Source organism: Mastigoproctus giganteus, chromosome 7, assembly GCF_048544385.1.
Source record: "Mastigoproctus giganteus isolate SK-2022 chromosome 7, ASM4854438v1, whole genome shotgun sequence".
Taxonomy (NCBI): Eukaryota; Metazoa; Arthropoda; class Arachnida; order Uropygi; family Thelyphonidae; genus Mastigoproctus; species Mastigoproctus giganteus.
Genome location: NC_143581.1, coordinates 157,410,873 through 157,432,514, shown reverse-complemented (window position 1 = coordinate 157,432,514; position 21,642 = coordinate 157,410,873). Strand labels below are relative to the sequence as shown.

The 21,642-nt window shown below is 36.8% G+C and overlaps 1 protein-coding gene across 2 annotated transcripts in view; it reads right to left on the bottom strand.

Annotated features, from left to right (window-relative positions):
- The window catches only part of wal (electron transfer flavoprotein subunit alpha wal), a 227,918-nt gene that overhangs the window by 98,988 nt on the left and 107,288 nt on the right, over nucleotides 1–21,642 (bottom strand). For both annotated transcript variants that reach the window (XR_016547165.1, XM_090377145.1), the window contains exon 6: nucleotides 7,424–7,534. Coding sequence is in view for 1 of the 2 variants with exons in the window: in XM_090377145.1 (XP_090233271.1) it covers nucleotides 7,424–7,534 (111 nt within the window). In the remaining variant the exon portion in view is untranslated. The remainder of the gene's footprint in view (nucleotides 1–7,423; nucleotides 7,535–21,642) is intronic.

Here is a 21,642-nt window from a genome sequence, read left to right as displayed (position 1 = left end):
CAGAATGCGCTGGTCCCAAAGGAACTAGTAATTGTTGTTGACTCTATTGTCAGGGAAACGGGAAACTTGCTTTGTAAAAAGGATAGGTGGAACAGGACCAGGGTATGTCAGCCAGGGGCAAAGGTTGATGACGTTGTAGAGCGGATATCACAAAAGGTGATATAGTTGTACAAGTTGGCACTAATGATATTAAGAGTAGGAGACCGGCGGAATTACTTAACAAGTACAGGTCACTGTTGAAAAAAAGCCATGAATTAGGGTTGAATTTGAAAGTGTCTGCAATTCTGCCCATTCGATTATTGTTTTCTGTATTTATAAATGATATTGATGATGGTATATCAAGCTTAATGTCCAAGTTTGCAGACGGTACGAAGGTTGGCAGGGTTGTCAAGGACACTACTGACACTATGCTCCTGCAACAGGATCTGGAAAGGTTGAGCAGATGGGCTGAGAGGTGGCAAATGAAGTTTAACATTGACAAATGTAAAGTACTGCATATGGGAAACAACAACCCCAGAGCAACGTATCAACTCTGTGGTACTACACTGACAGTGGTAGAGAATGAAAGGGACCTGGGGGTGGTTGTGCAGGCAGATATGAAGTTTTCTGAGCAGTGCAGACGGGCTGCAAGAGTAGCTCATGGTGTATTGTCGATGATATATAGGAATTTTTCTAGCAGGGATAAGGAGGTGATTATTCCCTTGTATAAGGCAATGGTCAGGCCACACCTAGAGTACTGTATACAGGTCTGGAGGCCTCATTTCAAGAAGGATGTAGAGCTGTTGGAACGAGTACAGAGAAGGGCAACAAGATTAGTGAATGGAACAAAGGGATGCTCTTACGAAGAAAGGCTTAAGTTTTGCAAATTACAGTGTCTGGGGACTAGGCACCAGCGAGGTGATCTGATAGAGGTGTATAAAGTCTTGAATGGTTTGAGCATGCTCAATGCTGATGGGATTCTTCCTCTTGCTCAGAATAATCACCTGAGAGGGCATAAATTCAAATTGAGAAAAGACAGATGTAGGATAGACGTGAGGAAATTTGCCTTTAGCCAGCAGGTGGTTGGTTGGTGGAATAGACTTCCATCCCTTGTCGTGGAAGTTGATAGCCTAAATAAGTTTTAGGCTCAGCTGGACAGGTATTTCGAACGAACAGAGGGGTGAAGTGGAAGTGGTTATTTTTTATTTTTTGGCTGATGCTGCATAAGCTTGCTTTCTTGCATCAAATGCCTCTACTAATGCTAATGCTAATGAGCAAATGGAAGTCTCTCTACTGGAAGAAATTCTGCAACTATTACAACCTGACTTGCCTGAAATTTTAACTGTTATAAAAAAAAATCTTATAAACAAAAAATCTAGTGCAAAACAACTAAATTTTCAACCTCCACATTGTCAGAAATGAAATACTGAGATGTGTCCACCACTTTCAACCTGATTTCAAACATGCATCATTGATTTTGGAAGCATCCTTCTTCATCGTCATCACTAACCAACTGTTTAAGGCTGATCTATCAGCCAGTAAATCAATGGTGATGTTTTCTGGATTGTCATGTTTTGCATTTTTAAAATCCCGAAGATACTATAAATGCTTCAGTTGTATTGCATAATTCTGAAAGAATTAGGGATGCAATTTGTAGAAAATAACCAGGCTATTAGAGATGTGGAGTGCTGCTATTGCATGACAATACAAGGCTGAATACAAAGAGTGAAACCTAAGAGACCAATAATGAGTAGGGGTGAGAACTTCTCACAATTATCAAAAAAATGATGCAATATTGTGAAGCAATGTTGCTAACTATGACAATTATAGTGCATCACTCACCCCAGTAAATTTTCTTAAGCAAAAGATACAATAAATAAAACTGAACTATTCATAATAGCAATATGGGATCACATACCATTAAAAATACTACAAAGTGTACAAATACTACTAGTTTACCAATACAGCTGTAAAACTATCAATGGTATGTGCCTATTATATATAATGGTTATAAAATTCCAGTATATATTCACTACACACAGATCAGGTTTTGAAAAAAAAAACTGATTTAGTGGCAGTTATAAATTATGACTAGGGCTGTGGTTTCCTAGCATCAGTAACCCATGCTACAATATGATATAATTGATTTCATTGATTATTCTTAATCATCTAAACAGGGTGCAACTTCAGCCATGGGTGTGATCTTAAAATCAATAAAAATAAATAAATAAAAATTGCAACTTATGACAACATACTAATTTTGCAACAAAGTTGTAAAAGTAAATATCTACACAGTACCTACTGCTCAGGGGTTTCACCCCATTCACACAGTGGAAAGAATCTGACCAAGGAGCATGGATGCGATTTAAGTATATCCCATCCCTGTAGAAGTGGTCTCTCCTGTTAATAAGCATAGACCATGCTGAGAAAAATTCTACCCCATGAGTTTACACGATCTCTCCAGAGCCAAAATGATTGAAAAGGCTCTCAAACACATACTCCCTCCTATCATGCATGTCTGGGTAGAATTGTAGACATTGTCAAATTTAATCATAACTCGCAACTTTTTTTCAACGTTGCCCTGCATTTGTTAAGTAAGTCTGCAGATCTCCTACCCTTAATGTCATTAGTGCCAATGTGTACAATAATATCATCTTTTGTACCCTTAAAAGATGATACAAGGTCATCAATTTTTGCTCTTGGCAGACATACCCTGGTCCTATTCCACCTATCCTTTTTGCACAATATATTTCCCATTTCCCCGACAACAACTAGTTTCTGCAGGACCAGCGAAATCATGAGGGTTGCTGTTGTGTTGCCTGATGATCAAGTGCAAACTGTGGCATTGATGGGCCCCCAATTTAATTCCTTTAAGGGCATCCACCCTGTTTTTCTAGCTGTCATAAAGGCCAATAACAATGTTGAGGTAGCACAATGTCCTCACACTCTTTACATTGAGCACACACAAAGACATCCCCTTGGCAATGCATGTCCCATTCCTGATAGCACTGCAAAATCAAACAAGCCGTACATCTAGTAAGTGTGATTCAGAGGACAACTGCCCCTCTCAGTTCTCCCCAGAGCTATGGCACTTCCATTAGCTTGAGCTTTTTGCCTTGTTGCTCTGGTTTGAAGCATGATTTTCATTCAAATTCACTATAATTAAAAATATTACACTAAACAAATATATCTAATGCAGTAATAACACTATTTACCGGTTATGCTATGAAGTTTACATTATTAATTATATATAATTAAAATTTGAATATTTTTACTGATACACAAATTATGCAGAAATAATACTACCACGACGGAGGCTGATCTAAAGAAAGACTGAGCTCCTTGAATGGGTCCAAAGATAGGCGACCTGTCTGGCAAGAACAGAAAGGGGCATCTGTAGGAGCAGAGACCACAAAATAAGTGGATTTCGTAGCTTGGAAACTAGTCATCTCAGAGGGAGGGACATCTTGCTGAGCTGTACAAGGCTAGAGGTGGGGAAAACAATGTAGGACGATGGAATCTTCACATAAAAATGGGACATGAAAACCAGCAAGCAGAAATAAAACTACTGGAGAAAAGTAACAGAATGGGCTTGGGAAGTTCACATTTAGTTAGAATGCTGCTGACCACTGGCTTAAACTGCCGTAATGAATGGACAACATTACACTGACAGTTTGGTGAAATAAATTTCCTTAAATGGAAACTGAATTGGCACCTTCTAGCAGCAAGAGATTATAAATTTTTTTTAGCAAAAAATTGGCTATTTATTTTGAATTAACCCTCTACCGGGTGTGATAAAAACATAACATTAGCAGGTGATGCTGATGGCTTTTTTTCTACCATTATTGCAATAAAGGCATGAAATAATGCAAAATTGTTCAATTTTTGAAGTCAACTTTATTTGCAATCTATTATGAACAATATATTTAAATATATAAAAATAGTAAATTTTATATATTTAAAAACATTATTATTATTAGCCATATGGTGCAAGGAAGCCTGAGGCTTATGCTGCACCAGCCACAAAAAAAAAAAAAAAAAAAAGAGTTACCACCCCTGAGAGAGAGAGAGAGAGAGTAGTAGTAGTAGTAGAAGGAAATCACCAAGAAAGAGAAGAATGATGATATCCAGCTAAGGACCCTGGGTGTGCCATGCCCATACTCACTAGATGTGAGCCCCTGGGGTTAAATGTATATGTTAAATACATTTTTTTAAAACTAAATCTTTCCCCTCTGACATGATTTATACATATGCCTTAGATATATTTTTATAGCTTGTCTATTAACACCTGCATGTGGGAATTATCTTGACTGTTGGCAAGCGAAACTTGAAATAAATAAAAAGCAAAAAACTGCTCATTTCAGCAGTTGATAACATCAAAAAATGTAAACTGGATAACAGCAAAAGATGCAAACGAAGTGCACTGCAAAATGCTACAATTAAATGTGGAAACAACACTTGTTGAGCGGACAATAAAGGATTCTGCTAATCTTAAATTTATGCTTCAGAGCACTTGATAATTATATGTAAGAAAAGGCTTAACAAGGCAAAAAAAAAAAAAGAAAAAAAAAAGCATTTTCTTTTATTTTTTTTTTAATGGGCAAACTTCTTCAATAATGAAACATTTAATGATGCAGATCGAATGTCAAACAATAATAAGGAATACTAGAATTCACAATGACATAATTTTAATAGGTATTTTTATCTTTAAATTTAAATTGTTTTGGTGAACATTTACCATCAATATGCCTGGCAGAGAGTTAAAGGATAATAAATGGTTTATATTAATATTAAAGCCTTCTGGTTTCTATATGTATTTCATATATTTTTATTTAGTATTTAAAGGATAATTATATTATTACTAAGAATGTTTTTTTTTTTATTATGCTTGTCTTAGATAATTAAATTCAAAACCATACTAAAAGGTATATTTTTAACCAACATACTTTGAATATTATTATTCAGAAAGAATACCATAGTGTAAAAAAAAAAAAAAAAAAAACCACTCTTTATATATTTATAATCCATCCACCTTGAATTCCATAAAAATAAGTACTATACAGATACTTCCCAACTTATGAAGAGTTCTGTTCTGGTACTTCCGTTGTAAGTCGAATATAAATAACAATGGTAATATAGGGATATGGTTCCCAAGGTTAATAAACTAACAGTAATAATAAGATATATTTAAAAAGAAAAGGGAAGTAAAAATTTCACAATTAAAGGCATTCAAATTATTCATTGAGGAACAGTATGAGAGAGAGAAGTGCTAGACTTTTCAGCAGATGAATGGCAAAGGAACAGTGGAAGTCTTCTTGAAAGATTTGTGTAATGTTGACTGCACACTGCTTTTTCTTTTCATTGTAGATCTCCCTGTAGCAAGTAAGGGCATCTTGAATAGTTTTGTACACATTTGAATTCAACATTTGGATCCATTTCTTCCAACATCTGCATTTCCTTATTAATTATAGCAAATGACTCTGCCATCTTTTTCGTTGAAAACTTTCTCTCTGTGTTTTTGACAAATTGCTCCACGTCATTTACATCCACTTTCAATTTCAGCTGTTCTCCCAAGTCCTACAACTTCATTACTAATCTTGGTAATAGTGTTATCCTTATCAAACATAGGGACATGAATTTCCATGAGATTCTTCCATATGCCACTCATGCATTTATTAGTAACCTCATTCCATGCTGCAGCTAAGTTCATTGTGCAATGCAAAATGTTATAAGCCTTCCAAAATTCTCTCAGTTTGCCCTCTTTAAGTAGCAGTAATACCCTGAGAAAACATCTTTTGAAGGTAATAACTTTTAAATGCAGCAATAATTCCTTGATCTAATGGCTGGATAATTGATATAGTGTTTGATGGAAGGTACACTACTTTAACATCACAGTGAATGTCATCCAGGTGTGCTGGATGTCTGGGTTGTTGTTTGGTCTTTAGGAGCATTAGCAACTAAGGCCATATTGCTCCGGGAATATGCAGTGGTCATTCCCTGACCTTTCCACATCCTCTGTGTTTGGTGGTGACGGGCTCGAACTCCGGTCTAATCAAGAAGCGTGTGCTACGCACTGCTGCTCCTTCCCACCTGGCTACGGAGGCGCCAATGATGTCTGGGTGATTTATCCAACGTTTACAAAGTTTTAAATGGGATGTCTTTTTTCATGGCAATAATTCTTGACTTCTCTGATCAAACAACTTACATACCAATTTTCAGACAATGGTATAGTCACCTATGCTTTTTTGTTATGCCGATAAAACACTGGTAGGGTGTTTTTATTGATATTTTTTAAAGCCCTTGGATTTTCAGAATGATAAATCAATGGTTTTAGCTTATATCTTGCTACATTTCCTCCAAAAAAGTAGGGTAACATGATCTTTGAATGTCTTAAATCCTGGCATTGGTTTAGCTTCTTTGTAGCTGTATGTACATTCAGGCATTTTTTTTTCCAACATAAGCTTGTTTCATCCACATTGAATATTTGCTCGGGCAAATATTCTCTCTCTTCAACGATATGATTAAACTCTTTCTTAAAAGCTTCAGCAGCTTCTGTATCTGCAATAGCTGCTTCTCCACTTTCACATTATGCAAATTGTAATGTTTTCTTAACCGATTGAACCATCCACAACTCGAAACAAATGTTTCTTTGTAGTCATCTCCTGCACATAACTTTAAAGTTTTGAAAAGGCTTCTTGCTTTGGCCTGAATAGCTAATAAGCTCAGGGGTACACGGTTCTGAGTTTGGTCCTCTATCCATGCAATTTATAACTTTTCCATCTCATGAATAGGCCCAATTATTTTTTTCGTTATTATTGCTCAGTTGATAGGCACTGACGCTTTTACTGCTTCACGAATTCTGTCTTTGTCCTTCATGATGGTGGATATAGTTGAGTGAGATAAGGTGAAGTCATGAACCGGTTCCGTTACGGATTTACCTTTTTTATGTTGTGTTATTATTTTCAGCTTTGTCTCTACGCTTGTCTTTTTCTTCTTCTTGACAGGAGATGGTGAATTAATTTTACGTTTGATAGCCATATTAATTGAAGGGTAGTTTGGTTTCCGAGAAAACAAAAAAGATTGGGAATCACACAGTGATAATATCATGTTCACTAGCTTTGAGGAACAGAGAGAGACCGAGTCATACTGAAAGTAACTAGGTTTAATGACGCCATACTGAGCAAGGGATGCCCTAATTGTCATACATTGTCATTAGCCAGTGCTGTTATTAGGACTTAAATTCTATTTTTTTTTTGTAATTTTTTAAATTAAAATTTTTATTTCTAATTTTTTTAAAATTTAATATATGCAGCTGTCGTAACTACATATAGTTGTAAGTTGGAGAGTATATGTATATTAAAGCAGGAAGTAAATAGAATTCAAAATAGAAGTGGAGATAGGGTGATAAAATGACAGTGATGCAGAAATCAAAGAAAAATGTTACCTTTTTCTTTTGGTGATTCACTTCCAGATAATGGACAAGCTTCAAAGTTAGTTAACCTGACTGTTACTACTTTAATTGGATCCTTAGATTTAAGAGTCTGTATAGCATTACCTGCCAAACAATTTTAAAATGTAGCATGGTAATAAAAAAAAAAAAAAGTTCTATAAACAGATAGAAATTAGTATGGCATATTCCATCTTAATACCACTTTTAACATAAATAAATAATAACTTATTTACCAGTCACTGGCTTGAAATCCAAGCCAGTTACAAGAAGTTAATGTGTTTTGTTTTGGTGAAATATATCAGGCACAGTTATTTCATATGTATTATTTTATGCAATAAAAAACTAAACATTTGTTAACCTGGAGTTGGGGGTTTACAATGTCACTAAAACATCAGTATACAGTTCCTTCCAAACAATTTCTGATGGAATTTCTTCTCTCTCCACTGGATGGTTACCTTGGGAATAGTATCACTATTCTGTTTTATTATTTTATACTATTTCTAAGTCTGCTCCCTTGAATCACATAGCCTTACAAATAAATAAATAAATAGAGAGAGAGAGAAAGAGAGAGAGAGAATGTAGGGTGATAATGTGGGAGTCAACTGTAACAAAGATGACTGATGAAAATATAAGTGGGGGATGGTTTTACTGTTAGAAGGAAAAGGTGTACAATTCAAGTAGTTCCTATTGATTGGATTAGCATTAGCTGAGGCATATGATGCAAGAAAGGAAGCTTATACAGAATCAGCAAAAAAAAAAAAAAAAAAAAACCTCTCCTTTTCACCCATCCAGTCACTCCAAATGTTTGTCTAGTTCAGCCTTACTGTCACTTGTAGATATTTTAGATTGAATATTTTGTGCTTAAAGGGATTAATATAACAATTAATGGAAGTCTGTTCCAGCAATAAACTACCCATTGGCTAAAGGCAAACTTCCACACATCTATTCTACAACTGTCTTTCCTTAATTTGAATCTATGCCCCCTCAGGTATTTAATCTGAGCAAGTAGAAGTATCCCATCAGCATTGAGCCTGCTCAAACCATTCAAGGCCTTGTACACCTCAATCAGATCAACCCGCAGGTGCCTAGTCTCCAGATGCTGCAACTTGCAGAATTTAACCCTCTCTTGGTAAGCACATCCCTTTTTTCTTCTCACCAATCTTGTTGCCCTTCTCTGTACTCCTTCTAGCAACTCTATATCCTTCCTAAAATGAGGCCTCCAGACCTTGAACGCAGTACTCAAGGTGTGGCCCGACCATTACCTTATACAAAGGTATAATCACTCCTTGTCTCTGCTAGCAAAATTCCTATATATCATTGACAAAACTCAATGACCTGCTCTGGCAGACCGCCTGCACTGCTCAGAGAACTTCATATCTGACTGCAAAATTACCCCCAGGTCTTTTTCATTCACTATCTCCATGAGCATAGTACCACACAGTTGGTACATTTCTCTAGGGTTACTGCTACCCATATGCAGTACTTTGCATTTGTCAATGTTAAACTTTAGTTTCCGCTTCTCAGCCCATCTGCCTCACTTTTCTAGATCCTGTTGCAGTAGCATACTGTCTTTACTATCATTAACAGCCCTGCCAACCTTAGTATCATCTGCAAACTTGGACATTAAGCCTGATATATCTTCACTGATATCATTGATAAATACACAAAACCAACAACGGGTCCAGCACTGAACACTGGGGGACTCCACCAATAATGTTAGTCCACGTAGAGCAGTTTCCATTTATTACCACTCTCTGCCGTCTCCCACCCAACCATCCCTTTACCCATTGCAGCAACTTGCACTTAATGCCATACCGCTCCAATTTGTACAGCAGTGTTCCATGTGCAACAGTATCAAAAGCGTTCCTGAAATCTAAGTATATGATATCAAAATTATCTTTTGCATCCAGTTCCTTTGTGACCACATCGAAGTATCCAATCAAATTGGTCAGACAAGACTTCCCCTTAACAAACCCATGCTGTGTCTGAGCTATTATTGCTGTCTTGTCTAGGTGATCCTGCATCACTTCTTTAACCAGTGACTCCATTATTTTGCCCGGAACAGAATTAATATAACAGAAGTTAAACTAACAGGTCTATATTATTATTTTTGATTATTACAATACACAGAGAGAAATGGAGACAGAGTAAGTAATGATAATCATAAGAGGTCTATAATTATTTGCATCACCCTTTGAACCCCCTTTGTGACTTATTGCAGAGTAGCTTCTGTGTCACCTGATAATTTGCATGCATCCCACACAATTTTGGATGGAACTCAGTTATAATTAGAGCTGTGGCTGGCTGTCACTTGTAGACATTCTAGATAGAATATTTTGCGCTTCAAGGGATTAATATAACAATTAATACTGACCTGTACATTATCATTGATGAGAATTATTGACTGAGAACAGATGATATACCCCTTTATCTGTGTTACTGAAAATTATCAACAGAATAACAAGTCAAAGGTCAGGCCTAAACTTATCATTTTACTCTCAGGGGAAATCAAGGGGACATATTCATGTCACAATAATTCTCCAAGGTAATGACAGAGCCTTCTTTGACTGTGGCCCACACAAATTTTGTTGCCCCTACAGAAAATAATCCAAGAGAACATCTTGTTAACTATTTAATTTTTAAGTGCTGAAAAGTTTTAATGCTGAATGATCTAGTTATTCTGGAAATGTGTCACTTCCTGATATATAAATATTTCCTTTGTGAAGAATAGAATGTTAAACAGCTATCAGGAGAGTCTTACATATGTATTTGAGCCATGGAAGCTCATGTAAAAGACTTTCCTAAGAGTCTTGGCTATTCCATCCTCTCTACATATAACTAAGAACTATATATGAGAACTTCTTAACTCATATTTTGTTAGTGGCAGAAAGGACTTCCTAATTCATTTCACAAATATACGTGGTCTCAATTCTAATCTCAACGATGTCCATTTCCACTTGCAGTCTTCCAAACCCCATGTACTTTTTCTGACTGAATCTCAGTTATCAGTTGATTCAACTACTGCTCATCTCAGATGTCCAAATTATTTGCTGTATGATTCCTTTCACCTCAAAGGTGGTACTTGTGCATATGTCCGTTCTGATATTCCCTGTCAGAGACTTGGCAATTTGGAATCTCCTCTCTTTGATCTTCTCTGGCTTAAAATCTCTCTACCTCATTGTGTAAAATTCATCTGTTGACTCTACCGTTCTCCCAACTCCACTAATCACTTGGCGCTCTTTGACTTCCTCTCTTTGCAACTTGACTTTCTCCAGTCCAACTTTCCTAACAGTGAGGTAATTTTCCTTGGTGATTTTAACGTTCATAACTCCAGCTGGCTTCCGTTTTCTAGTCACACCGACCCAGCAGGTCGAGATGCTGAGGCTTTTGCAATTACTAATGACCTAGCACAGATTGTTCATTTACCTACAAGAATACCGGACAATCCTAATCATACAGCCAATACGCTTGATCTTTTTCTCACAAACAACCCTTCTAAGTACAAGGTTGAAGTGAGAGGTCCTTTAGGCACTTCAGATCACAACTTGGTGATTGTCTCTTCTCCAATGGAACCTTTATCTCATGGCTATTCCCAACCTCGTATTGTTTGGCATTACATGAATGCAAAATGGGATGACCTGCGAGACTTCTTTTCTTCTTTTCCTTGGTCTGATTTCTGTTTCAAAACTTCTGATGTCAACGTTTGCTCAGATCGTGTCAGTGAAATTATTCTTGAAGGAATGGAATCCTTTATCCCACACTCCACTTTAAAATCTCGTCCTTTATCTAAACCTTGGTTTTCCAATAAATGTGCTAAGGCTGTCCAAGAGAAGAACGTTGCATATCGTAATTGGCGTGTTTCTAATTCTTCAGTTTCATTTTCTGCCTACACCAAAGCTCGCAACAATTGTAAAGCAGTTATTAATCAGTCCAAACTAGAGTTTGAACAGGCTAAGAGTAGAAAACTTGCTTCTTGCCCTAATGGTAGCCGAGCATTCTGGTCTCTTGCCAAACCTATTGGCCGCAACTTTTGCCCATCTCTGCTCCCACCTCTGTCCAAACCAGATGGTTCTGTTGTCACTTCAGCCAAGGATAAAGCTGACCTGCTAGCATCCCATTTTTCTTCGAGCTCATGTATTAATGATCTTGGTAAAACACCTCCCACCATTCCTAACACGCTCCATTCAATGCCTCCTGTGGTCTTCCGTCAAAAGGATATCAGAAGGATTTTGATGAATCTTGATGCTAAGAAAGCTCCAGGTCCGGATGGTATTTCTCCACTTGTTCTCAAAACCTGTGCTCCTGAACTTACTCCTGTTCTTTGCCGCCTTTTTTCACTTTCTTATTCCAAAGGTGTTTTTCCTTCTGCTTGGAAATTTGCTCTTATCCAGCCAGTTCCTAAAAAGGGTGACAAATCCCTCCCATCCAATTATCGTCCCATTGCAATTACTTCTACTCTTTCTAAAGTAATGGAGAAATCAATTAATCGCCAACTCTTAAACTACCTAGAAACCTTCCGTCTGATCAACGATCGCCAGTATGGATTCCGTCAGTGTCGATCCACTGGTGATATTCTGTCTTATGTTACCCATTTATGGACTAATTCAATGGAAAGGTTCGGTGAAACACAAGTAGTTGCTCTTGACATCTCAAAGGCTTTTGATCGTGTTTGGCATAAAGGTCTTCTAAACAAGCTTCCATCTTATGGTTTGCCAACTGTTTTTAGTAATTGGTTATCCAGTTTTCTCTCTGATCGCTCACTGAGGGTGATGGTAGATGGCTCTCTGTCTTCTTTTAATTTCTCCACTAATGCCGGTGTCCCCCCAAGGTTCAGTTCTTTCCCCCACTCTTTTCCTCTTGTATATCAATGACCTTCTTCCATTGACTGGAAATCCTATCCATAGTTTTGCCGATGATAGCACATTGCATTCAACTTTCCATTTTGAGAAACCTTGTCCAGCTCAATCAGCTTCAAGTTCTCGAAAATCTGCTGCCAATTCCTTAAATGCCGATCTTCAGGTAATTCTCCAGTGGGGCAAAGACAACTTAGTTGATTTCAACCCTTCTAAAACTCAATCTTGTCTTATATCTCGCAAAAAGGATTCTTCTGCTCCTATGCTTATCTTTAGTGACACTCCGATTTCTAGGCAAAATGATATATCTCTTTTGGGGATTACCCTGACTTCTAATCTCTCTTGGCACAAGCACATTACAAATATTGCTTCCTCTGCATCTAAAAAACTTGGTTTTCTCTTTCGCTCTCGGCGTTACTTTTCTTCCAAACAGCTGCTCACTCTGTATAAATCGCAAATCCGCCCTGCCATGGAATATTGTTCCCACATCTGGGGTGGTGCCCCCAAAACCTCTCTCAGGCTTCTTGATTCCATTCAGAAGAGGGCAGTTAGGTTAATTAATGATTCATCTCTAACCGAGTCTCTCCACTCGCTTTCTCATAGACGCACTGTTTCTGCTGCATGCCTCTTCTACAGATACTTCCATGGGCACTGTTCTTCTGAATTGGCTTCTATAATTCCCGCTCTCTCTTTCAAAACAGTCCGAACACGTGCCGCCACCAGCCAACATCCATTTACTGTCCAACTTCAAACCCACAGAACCAACTTTTCATCTTCCTCATTTATTCATTCAACTGCCGTTTTCTGGAACAACCTTCCTTCATACGTATTTCCTGAAAATTACAATCTACAGAAGTTCAAGTCCAATGTCAACAAATATCTTCTTTCGTCTTCTCAACCTCCAACCCAAGCACGGTACTAAGTACTATAGGTTATAATACCTCTCGTGTTTGGGGTTCTCATAAAAAAAAAAAAAAAAAAAAGCAATGAGTGCAACACTTGTATTTTATCTGCAAGAATCTTCTACAGTCAGTCCTCGTATAACACGTGTTTACACTACATGAATTCAATCATACACGATTTATAAATAGGGGAACAATATCTTATATAACACAAACCGAATTCGCTTATGCACGATTCGCCTTTGTGTTTACAAGAAATGGCAGTCGAACACAGAATCACCCCAACCGAACGCAACACGATAGGAATGAAGAGAAGATTCTGAAAATGTATTTTTGTGTTTTATATCAGCGAAGGAGAAACACATTTCACCATAATAACGTAAAAAACAACACAATTCCAGCTATCGGTATTATCGCAAATGCAATTAGATCGAGTTTACTACCAGTTTATAACAGATTCCACTAGCAGAAACGCAACTGGAAATTGTTTTTATTGTTTTATGGTAGTAACCCGTAGAAATGTGCTGTAGTAAAATGTGAGGTGTTAATAGTGTATCTCTGCCTTTACGGTGTTGTTTATTCAGTTGCTACACGCGCGCAGCTTTGTTTATGTGTATCAAGCGTGCCTCCTCACCTTGTAATTGTGCTTTATTCCCTAAAAATGAATAAAATACTTAAAAGGTGTGAAAAGGAAGCATCCTGGTGAAAACACTGCAGATTCAGAGAGAAAAAGAAAAGCAATATCGATAAACAGAGGTGGACCGGGTCAAAAATTCTTACCCGGGAAATTATAGTGGCCTCATACTATGGTTTATGGCCAAAATCACACTAGCCTCCGGCCCACCGGGGTTTCCCCTCTGTCGATAAAGAAAAAATATGAAATTGTCAAACTTTGAGCGAAATGAAAGACCATGTGATATTGCACGTGTTACAGACCTAAATGAGGCAACCCCGAGAATTACAAAGAATGCAGAGAAAATAAAAACAACTTTCAAAGCAGGAACAACTCAAAGTGTAATTAAAATCCTTTAGATTAAGACACAAAGAATTCGAAGAAATGGAACGCCTGTCATCTGTTTGGATAGAAAATCAAACAAAAAACAAGTTTTCTTACGATAGAAGCAAAAGCATTAGCAATATTTTATTACGTAATAGTCGTAATAAAATACGTAAGTATTTTATTCGTAAAAAATACTTACGTATTATTTATTATATTTTAATAAAATATAATATGATAATAATAAAAAATATTATAAAAAATTATAATATTATTTTTTATTACGTATTTTAATCGTTATAAAATACGTAAGTATTTTATTACGATTTTTTATTGTGTTTGGTAATGTTTTGGTTACAAATGTGTGTTCAATCTTGGGTGGTCGGCACCTAACCCTATTTTTCCCATAGGGCCTGTTGTTTATATTGCACGATTTTGCATTGCACAGGGGTTTCTAGGAACACAACTATCGTGCTATACGAGGACTGACTGTACAGGTATATCTGTGAACTGCACTTCCAGGGATATATTGGTTTAACACTAATTTGTACATGATCCAACATAAGACTGCTTAATATGATTAACCAGTCAAATGTTGTGTCGTGTAATGAATTTTTATCCTTTTTTTAATTGTAGTATTTCTTTTATATCTTGGCTGTCTAACTGAAAACTAGGGAGTACCCATAAACATATTTTGAGTGTGTGTGCTCAAACACACATTTGTATACCCAATTTCAGTACTTAATAATCTAAAAATTAACCCAGTGAAATAACGAAATATATGTAGAAGTATAGCAAACAACATTATCTGGAGAATAAAATGCATTGATAACTATATTACCACATTAGTTACAAGCAATATGTATAAATAAATTTAAATAAAAAGAACAGTTACAGGATAGTTGTGCAAAAATTTGGTTTCAGCCAGAAGCATGATTGATTGTTGAAACAAACATCCACCTGGTTTTGTGGAAGTTGGTAGTTTGAGGATGGATTAGACAAATTATAATTAGATGGGATGGACAGGTAAGGTTTTTTTTTTTTTTTTTTGGCTGATGCCATATAAACCTGCTTTCTTACATTATGTACCACTTCTAATATCATGTACAGTCAAAGTTCTATATAACCACCCACCAGGGGAATGAGAAAATCAGTTGTTATATTGAAAGGACATTATATCGATCATTCATAAAATCAGCAACAAAACAAGTAAAAGCTTGAACATTTAATGTAATTTTACTAATACAATATAGTAAATCTTATTTATAATATGTACTACAGTATTAAACAAGAAAATGATGATTGTAAATTTCACTACATAGGCTACATACCTATCAAGACCTAACAAGAGAATTGTTTCATACTTTAAAATAATCTGTCAAAACATGCTGTTTCAATGGTAGAGCATGTTTTAAAAGAGTGTGATATTTCAGTTTTACAGTTAGGCTGCACTTGAAAAAAAATTGACGTACAAGTTCAGATCCTTGATGAGCACCTTTCACTGAAACTTCTTGTTCAACCACAGTAGGTTCCTCATCTTCATCACTAAATTTCAGAAGATTCCATTATGTCTGCAATGAATTCCTCATCATTTGTGCATATCCTGAAACATTCAACGTCTGCATCCACTTCTGCGTAATCTTTGAAGCTAAATTGATGACGCACATGCTCAAATATTTCATCCCTATTATCAGGCTGTTCTTTGCAATTAATAGAGGAAGAAGCATGCAAAACTTCACACATTGCATTATTCAAAGCTAAATCAGCATGTTTCAAGCAGTGGGTGATTCCTTTTTCATCAACTTCATCCCATGCTGAAATGCAAATACATTGCCTGCAGGACGTCGATTTCGCATTGAATTTTGCTTTCAAGACATAGCACAATTTTGTTTAATAGCATTCTTCGGTAGTTATTTTTAAAACAGCGGATTACACTGTGATCAAGTGGCGGCTGAAGAACTGACATCATATTTGGTGGTTGGTAGGTACCCGACAGTGACTGCACGAAGGTCGTTTACTCGACAACGAGGGGTGCAGTTTTCCAAAAACAGCAAAATTTTTCTGTTCTTCTTACTCATCCTGTGATCTAAGTCTCTGACCCATTCTTCGTAGACTTGTGATGTCATCCATTCCTTTTGGTTTGCCCGATAAGTCGATAGTGCCTTCAAACCTTTAAAGCATCAAGGCCTTTGGGCTTTCCCAGTGATTAAAAGAGGAAGTTTTTCTGTGCCAAACATGTTTTCTGTGAGGAGAACAGTAATCTGTGGTTTGGCCCGTTTCCCACCACTACATTTCTTGCCTTTAAATGTGTTTTATTCGTTAGAAATTTAAAAAAAAAGGGTCCAGTTTCATCAGCATTGAAGCTGTCATTTGTGGTCGTATGTCAACAAAACATTTTTTAAACAATTTTCCTTCCATTCCTTTGTAGCATCAATGCCCATGGCTGCACTTTCGCCCCACACTTTTTTTGAAAGACAGGCCACGATGGGTCTTAAATTTCTGGAACCACCCATCTGAACTTTTAAATTCTTCAATATCCATTCAATACGCAAACCATTCAGCCTTAGCTCTTAAAAGATTACCCTCTACGGGAATGTTTTTTTGCAAGCATCATCATCATTAGCTATTCCAAAAGTATATTCAAGACCTGGATACTTTGCCTTTTGTGCTCAAATTCTACCCGGTGCAGCAGATTTGTCTAAACTTTCAATCTTTTTCCGACCTTCCAGAAGAGCAAACAGAGTACTTTTAGGAATGCCGAACTGTTTGGCGATGTCAGTCTTAGAATGCACATCATTATCTACTGCTTGAAAAATCCTAATTTTATCTGCGATTGGCAAAGTTATCCACTTTCTTGGAGTCATATCAATAAATATACACTAACTAATGAAATTAAATCCTAGCCGATGTTCATTTCATTACTGCATTGTGAGAAAAGAGCGTGGGAAATCTTAACAAATGATTTCTAATGGCCAGGCTGCAACTAGTCAATTATTTCAATATATTTGAAGCATTCTGTCATTTCTAAATGCAAATATTGTAAAAAAATTAAAAATTCAAATTGAGGTAGAAATTCATGGTCGTTATAAAAAAATCCTTTTATTTCCAATGTCATTATACTGAATGTAAAATAGCATTAGGTTAATGAGAAATTCGCCAGGGTCAACCACACAGGAGGTTATAATGTGTCAACCACACAGGAGGTTATAATGTGTTGGGATGTTAAAAAGAGAGCTGCTATAAAGAGCTTTGACTGCATATGAAGGGAGAAAAAAAAAAGAGGAGTTCCAATTTAAACAGTACAAATGATCTCATGTACGTTCCATCTTTTTTAGGAGATTTTAAGACCAATGCAGGACACAGTGTTATTAATACTATTGAATTAAAGTATCAATAATTTGGTTCAGAGAAGGTTTATAAATTTCTGTGGTATTATTTCATATCAATTTTGTTTGTCTCAACACAGTAGCAAAACCCATGTACCCAGAATGAATAAATGTTAAGTAGATTATTAAACTGTTAAACATCTTCAAAAATTAGAAAGTAAACTCTGCAAGAAAGAGTTCAAAATTAAAAGAAAAACTAATGTAGCCGGGTGCTCAAGAGCAGGAGTGCAGTAGTACGCGCTCTTTGAGTAGATCGGGGTTTAAGCCCGACTGCTGAATACGGTCGATCTGCCAACCCTCACTAAACCAGCGTGGCAGATTATGGTCCATTTCCCTCAGCATGAATTGTTGAGGAGGCTTCCATCCTGCAGTGGGTTGATAATGGCTGCACTTTACCTTTTTTTTTAAGAAGTAAAAAAAAAAAAAAAAAACCAAAAAACTAGACTAGCCACTAGCAAATATTAGATAAGAAAAAAAAAAAATAAATAAATAAAAAATAATCTTGCTATATAAAGCAAGGTTTAAAGGCTACTAAGTTGAAAAGGCAGTAGCATTATTTAAAACATAACAAAACTGTGATAAACTATAAATAACAATGCATGTAATGCGGTGCCTCCGTAGCCAGGTGGGCAGGAGCAGCACTGCGTAGCACATGCTTCTTGATTAGACTGGGGTTCGAGCCCGTGACCACCAAATACGGAGGATGCGGAAAGGTCAGGGAATGACCACCGCATATCCCCGGCCTTAGTTGCTAATGCTCCTAAAAATCAAATAACAACAACAACAGCATAACAGCATGTAATGCAATTTAATATGCAGTTTGTATAGCTGTCAAATAAAGAGGGATTAGTGGAGTGCTGTTATTTTTGTATAGCTTAATTTTGTGTTTTTAAATTAAATTTCGAGTAAAATTGTGTCCCAGACTAGAGCAGCAGCAGAGCAATGGGTTAAAATCAGTGGAACGCTCTGGTTTTGGAAAGAACTTATGGGGGCAGTTCCCTGCAAATCAGGACTATATATATATGCCTCGTGCATTTCATCTTCTAATATATACAGTAAACCTCCGCTATTCGCTGGGGTTATGTTCCTGAGAAATGCCACAAATACCGAAAAGCGAATACTGAGTTATTGCTCCCATAGTAATAAAGGGGTTTGGTTCCAAAGTATGAAATATATAAGAAAAACTAGTCTAAAATTTTGTCTATGTATGTATTATATGTACCTTCATAATATAATTACGTACATAGACAGTACATAGTGAAATGCAAGCGTATGGCATCGAAATGAAAATAAGAAACAATTTAATATTAAATGTAATATTTATTAGAAATTTCAAACCAGCGCCTTTGCTAGATAAAAAACTTATCACTGGCGGGATAACTTATCACCAGTTTCGCTAAAGTGTTGATAAAGGAGCTTTGCCTTTTCACGAATGAGTGAACTTAACAGAATTTTATTTTGAGTTTGGTCTTCTATCCACAGATTTAAAGCCTTTTCCATTTTTTCTAAATTAACATCACGAGTTACAGAGCAGATTTTTGAAGCAATTATGCGTTTTCACAGACACTACGGCGGATTTTTTCTTCCGAATTTTTAAATTGATTGTACTGTTGACTCATTGATTTTATAATGTTTTGCCACTGAGAGACACTTTCACCATTAGAAATTTTGTTTAATAACTCAATTTTATTCACTAATGTCATCACCTTCTTTGATCTTTTCACATTTCCCTTGTTATTCGTAGCCATATTTTTGTATGGGTTAGAAAGAACTTGTCCACAATAAAGTCACTTTCTTCGGTTAACACACTCGAAAAAGTCGGTTTTACACTGTAAAATGGTAGATTTATCACTTTTGTAAGCATATCAATTTATAAATTGATAAATTTATTCAATTTATAAGCATATAAATTAAAAGCAAACGACGAAACCTTCCATGACAAGTGCATAACACATACTGAACAAGGATTAGCGAGAAACATCCAAGCTCGTGATTTTGTCACCACTCTCCCCCCACCTACTGAGCGCGCTGTTTTGACCAGGAAAGATCATTTTAGCCACACCCACGTTTTTTTATGGTGGAAAATTTTCATGGTGCTTTAAAATCCACATTTTTTTAGATTTCATTTTATATTAAATCAGCGACCACGAATACAGATACCACTAATAGCGGGAGTTTACTGTATATATATATTATTTGTTCTCTTTTTGAAACTGTTTTTAGCAGGACTTGATACAGCCATGGGGATGTTTTATACATTTGTTACAAAGAGCATTGGGGTGAAGCGCAAATTCGGTATTCTGATGGGCTTATATGAGGGCTTGGAGAATATGGGTGATGCCCCTGAAGGATTACAAGAGAGGGACCCACCAGGCATTCAACTGCTCAGCCTATGATTCAGCAGCAGACAACACAATGATGTCTTCTGAAGCAGAGATCCTTGGTCTCATAGGAAGTAGCTATAGTTGGTGATGACTGTCAGAGAAGTGGGAAATATACTGTGCACAAAGGACAGGTGGAATTGGTTCAGGGTATGGCTGCCAGGAGCTAAAGATGACATTATTATTTAAATTTTTTTTTATTATTATTATTCTCAGCCATATGGTGCAAGGAAGCCTTAGGCTTATGCTGCACCAGCCAAAAAAAAAAAAAAAAATTCCCGAGTTACCCTGAGAGAGAGAGAGAGAGAGAGAGAGAGAGAGAGAGAGAGAGAGAGAGAGAGAGAGAGAGAGAGAGAGAGAGAGAGGGTGGGTGGGTAGAAGGGAATCATCAAGAGAAGAATGATGATATTCAGCTCAGGACCTTGGGTGTGCCAAGCCCATATGGGCAGCTATCATCTTTTAAGGGCACAAAAGCTGATGCTGTACAAACTGGTACTAATATTAAGAGTAAGAGATTTGAAGAAGATTTAATTAACAAGTATATGGCAATGTTGAGAGTACATGATATGAGCCATGTCAATCAATTTGGCCCTGGAGACTATGCAAGACTCATGGGACAGAATCTTTCTCAGTGTGGTCTGTGCTTGTTAACAGTAGAAACTGTTTTTATAGGGGTGGCATACACTTAAAAATAATGGGTGCAAGATTTTTTGCTGATGTTGTTGAGGCACTATTAGGTGGGTGGATAAACTTCTAGTTAGGACAGAAGATTGTTGTTGTTTAGGTTGTTGTTTGGTTTTCAGAGCATTAGCAACTAAGGCCATATTGCTCCATGATATGCGGTGATCATTCCCTGACCTTTCCACATCCTCCGTATTTGGTGGTGACGGGCTCGAACCCCGGTCTAATCAAGAAGCGTGCTACGCACTGCTGCTCCTTCCCACCTGGCTACGGAGGCGCCCGTTAGGACAGAAGACACTAATAGATTAACAACAGCTACAGGCAAAGGCACATGTGATCCTTGAATTGCTTCTACTTGAACATGTAGCAGCATGGAAAAGAAGGGGTCAGTGACTGGAACAAGCAAATACATGGGCTGTGTTAGGGTTACTAAGAGTAAACAGTTGCATGTATACTTCCATGTACACTAATGATAGGAACATAGTAAATAAATCTGATGAATTTGAAGTACTGGTCAAGTCAATAAAAGTAGACATTTTGGGGATATCAGACACTGAGTCACTCAGATATAAGGGATGCATAATTTGAATATGAGGAATACAATGTATGCAGAAAGGACAAATAGGACAGGAGAGGAGAGGAAGGGGGTTATGCTCATAGTTAAAATGCTCATAAAATCTAAGGCTGACATCCAGATGACACGTGACCAGTGAAATGTGGAGGCAGTCTGATGCAACGTAAGCATTGAGAAAATAAAAATGAGTAGGAGTGTGTTATAGGCTCAATAATTGTGATGAGTATAATTAACAACTGTACAGACAGAGTGGGCCAATAAATCAAAATGTCATATAATGGAGGATTTTAACTTTCCAGATATTGATTAGAACTTGTTATTTGGTTACCCACACAGTAGCAGTAGAAAGAAGTTTGTGGATTATTGGATGACTGTTTCCTATGCCAGCATCTTAGAAAGGCAAAGAGAGAAAGCAATACTCTTGATCTGATTATCAGTA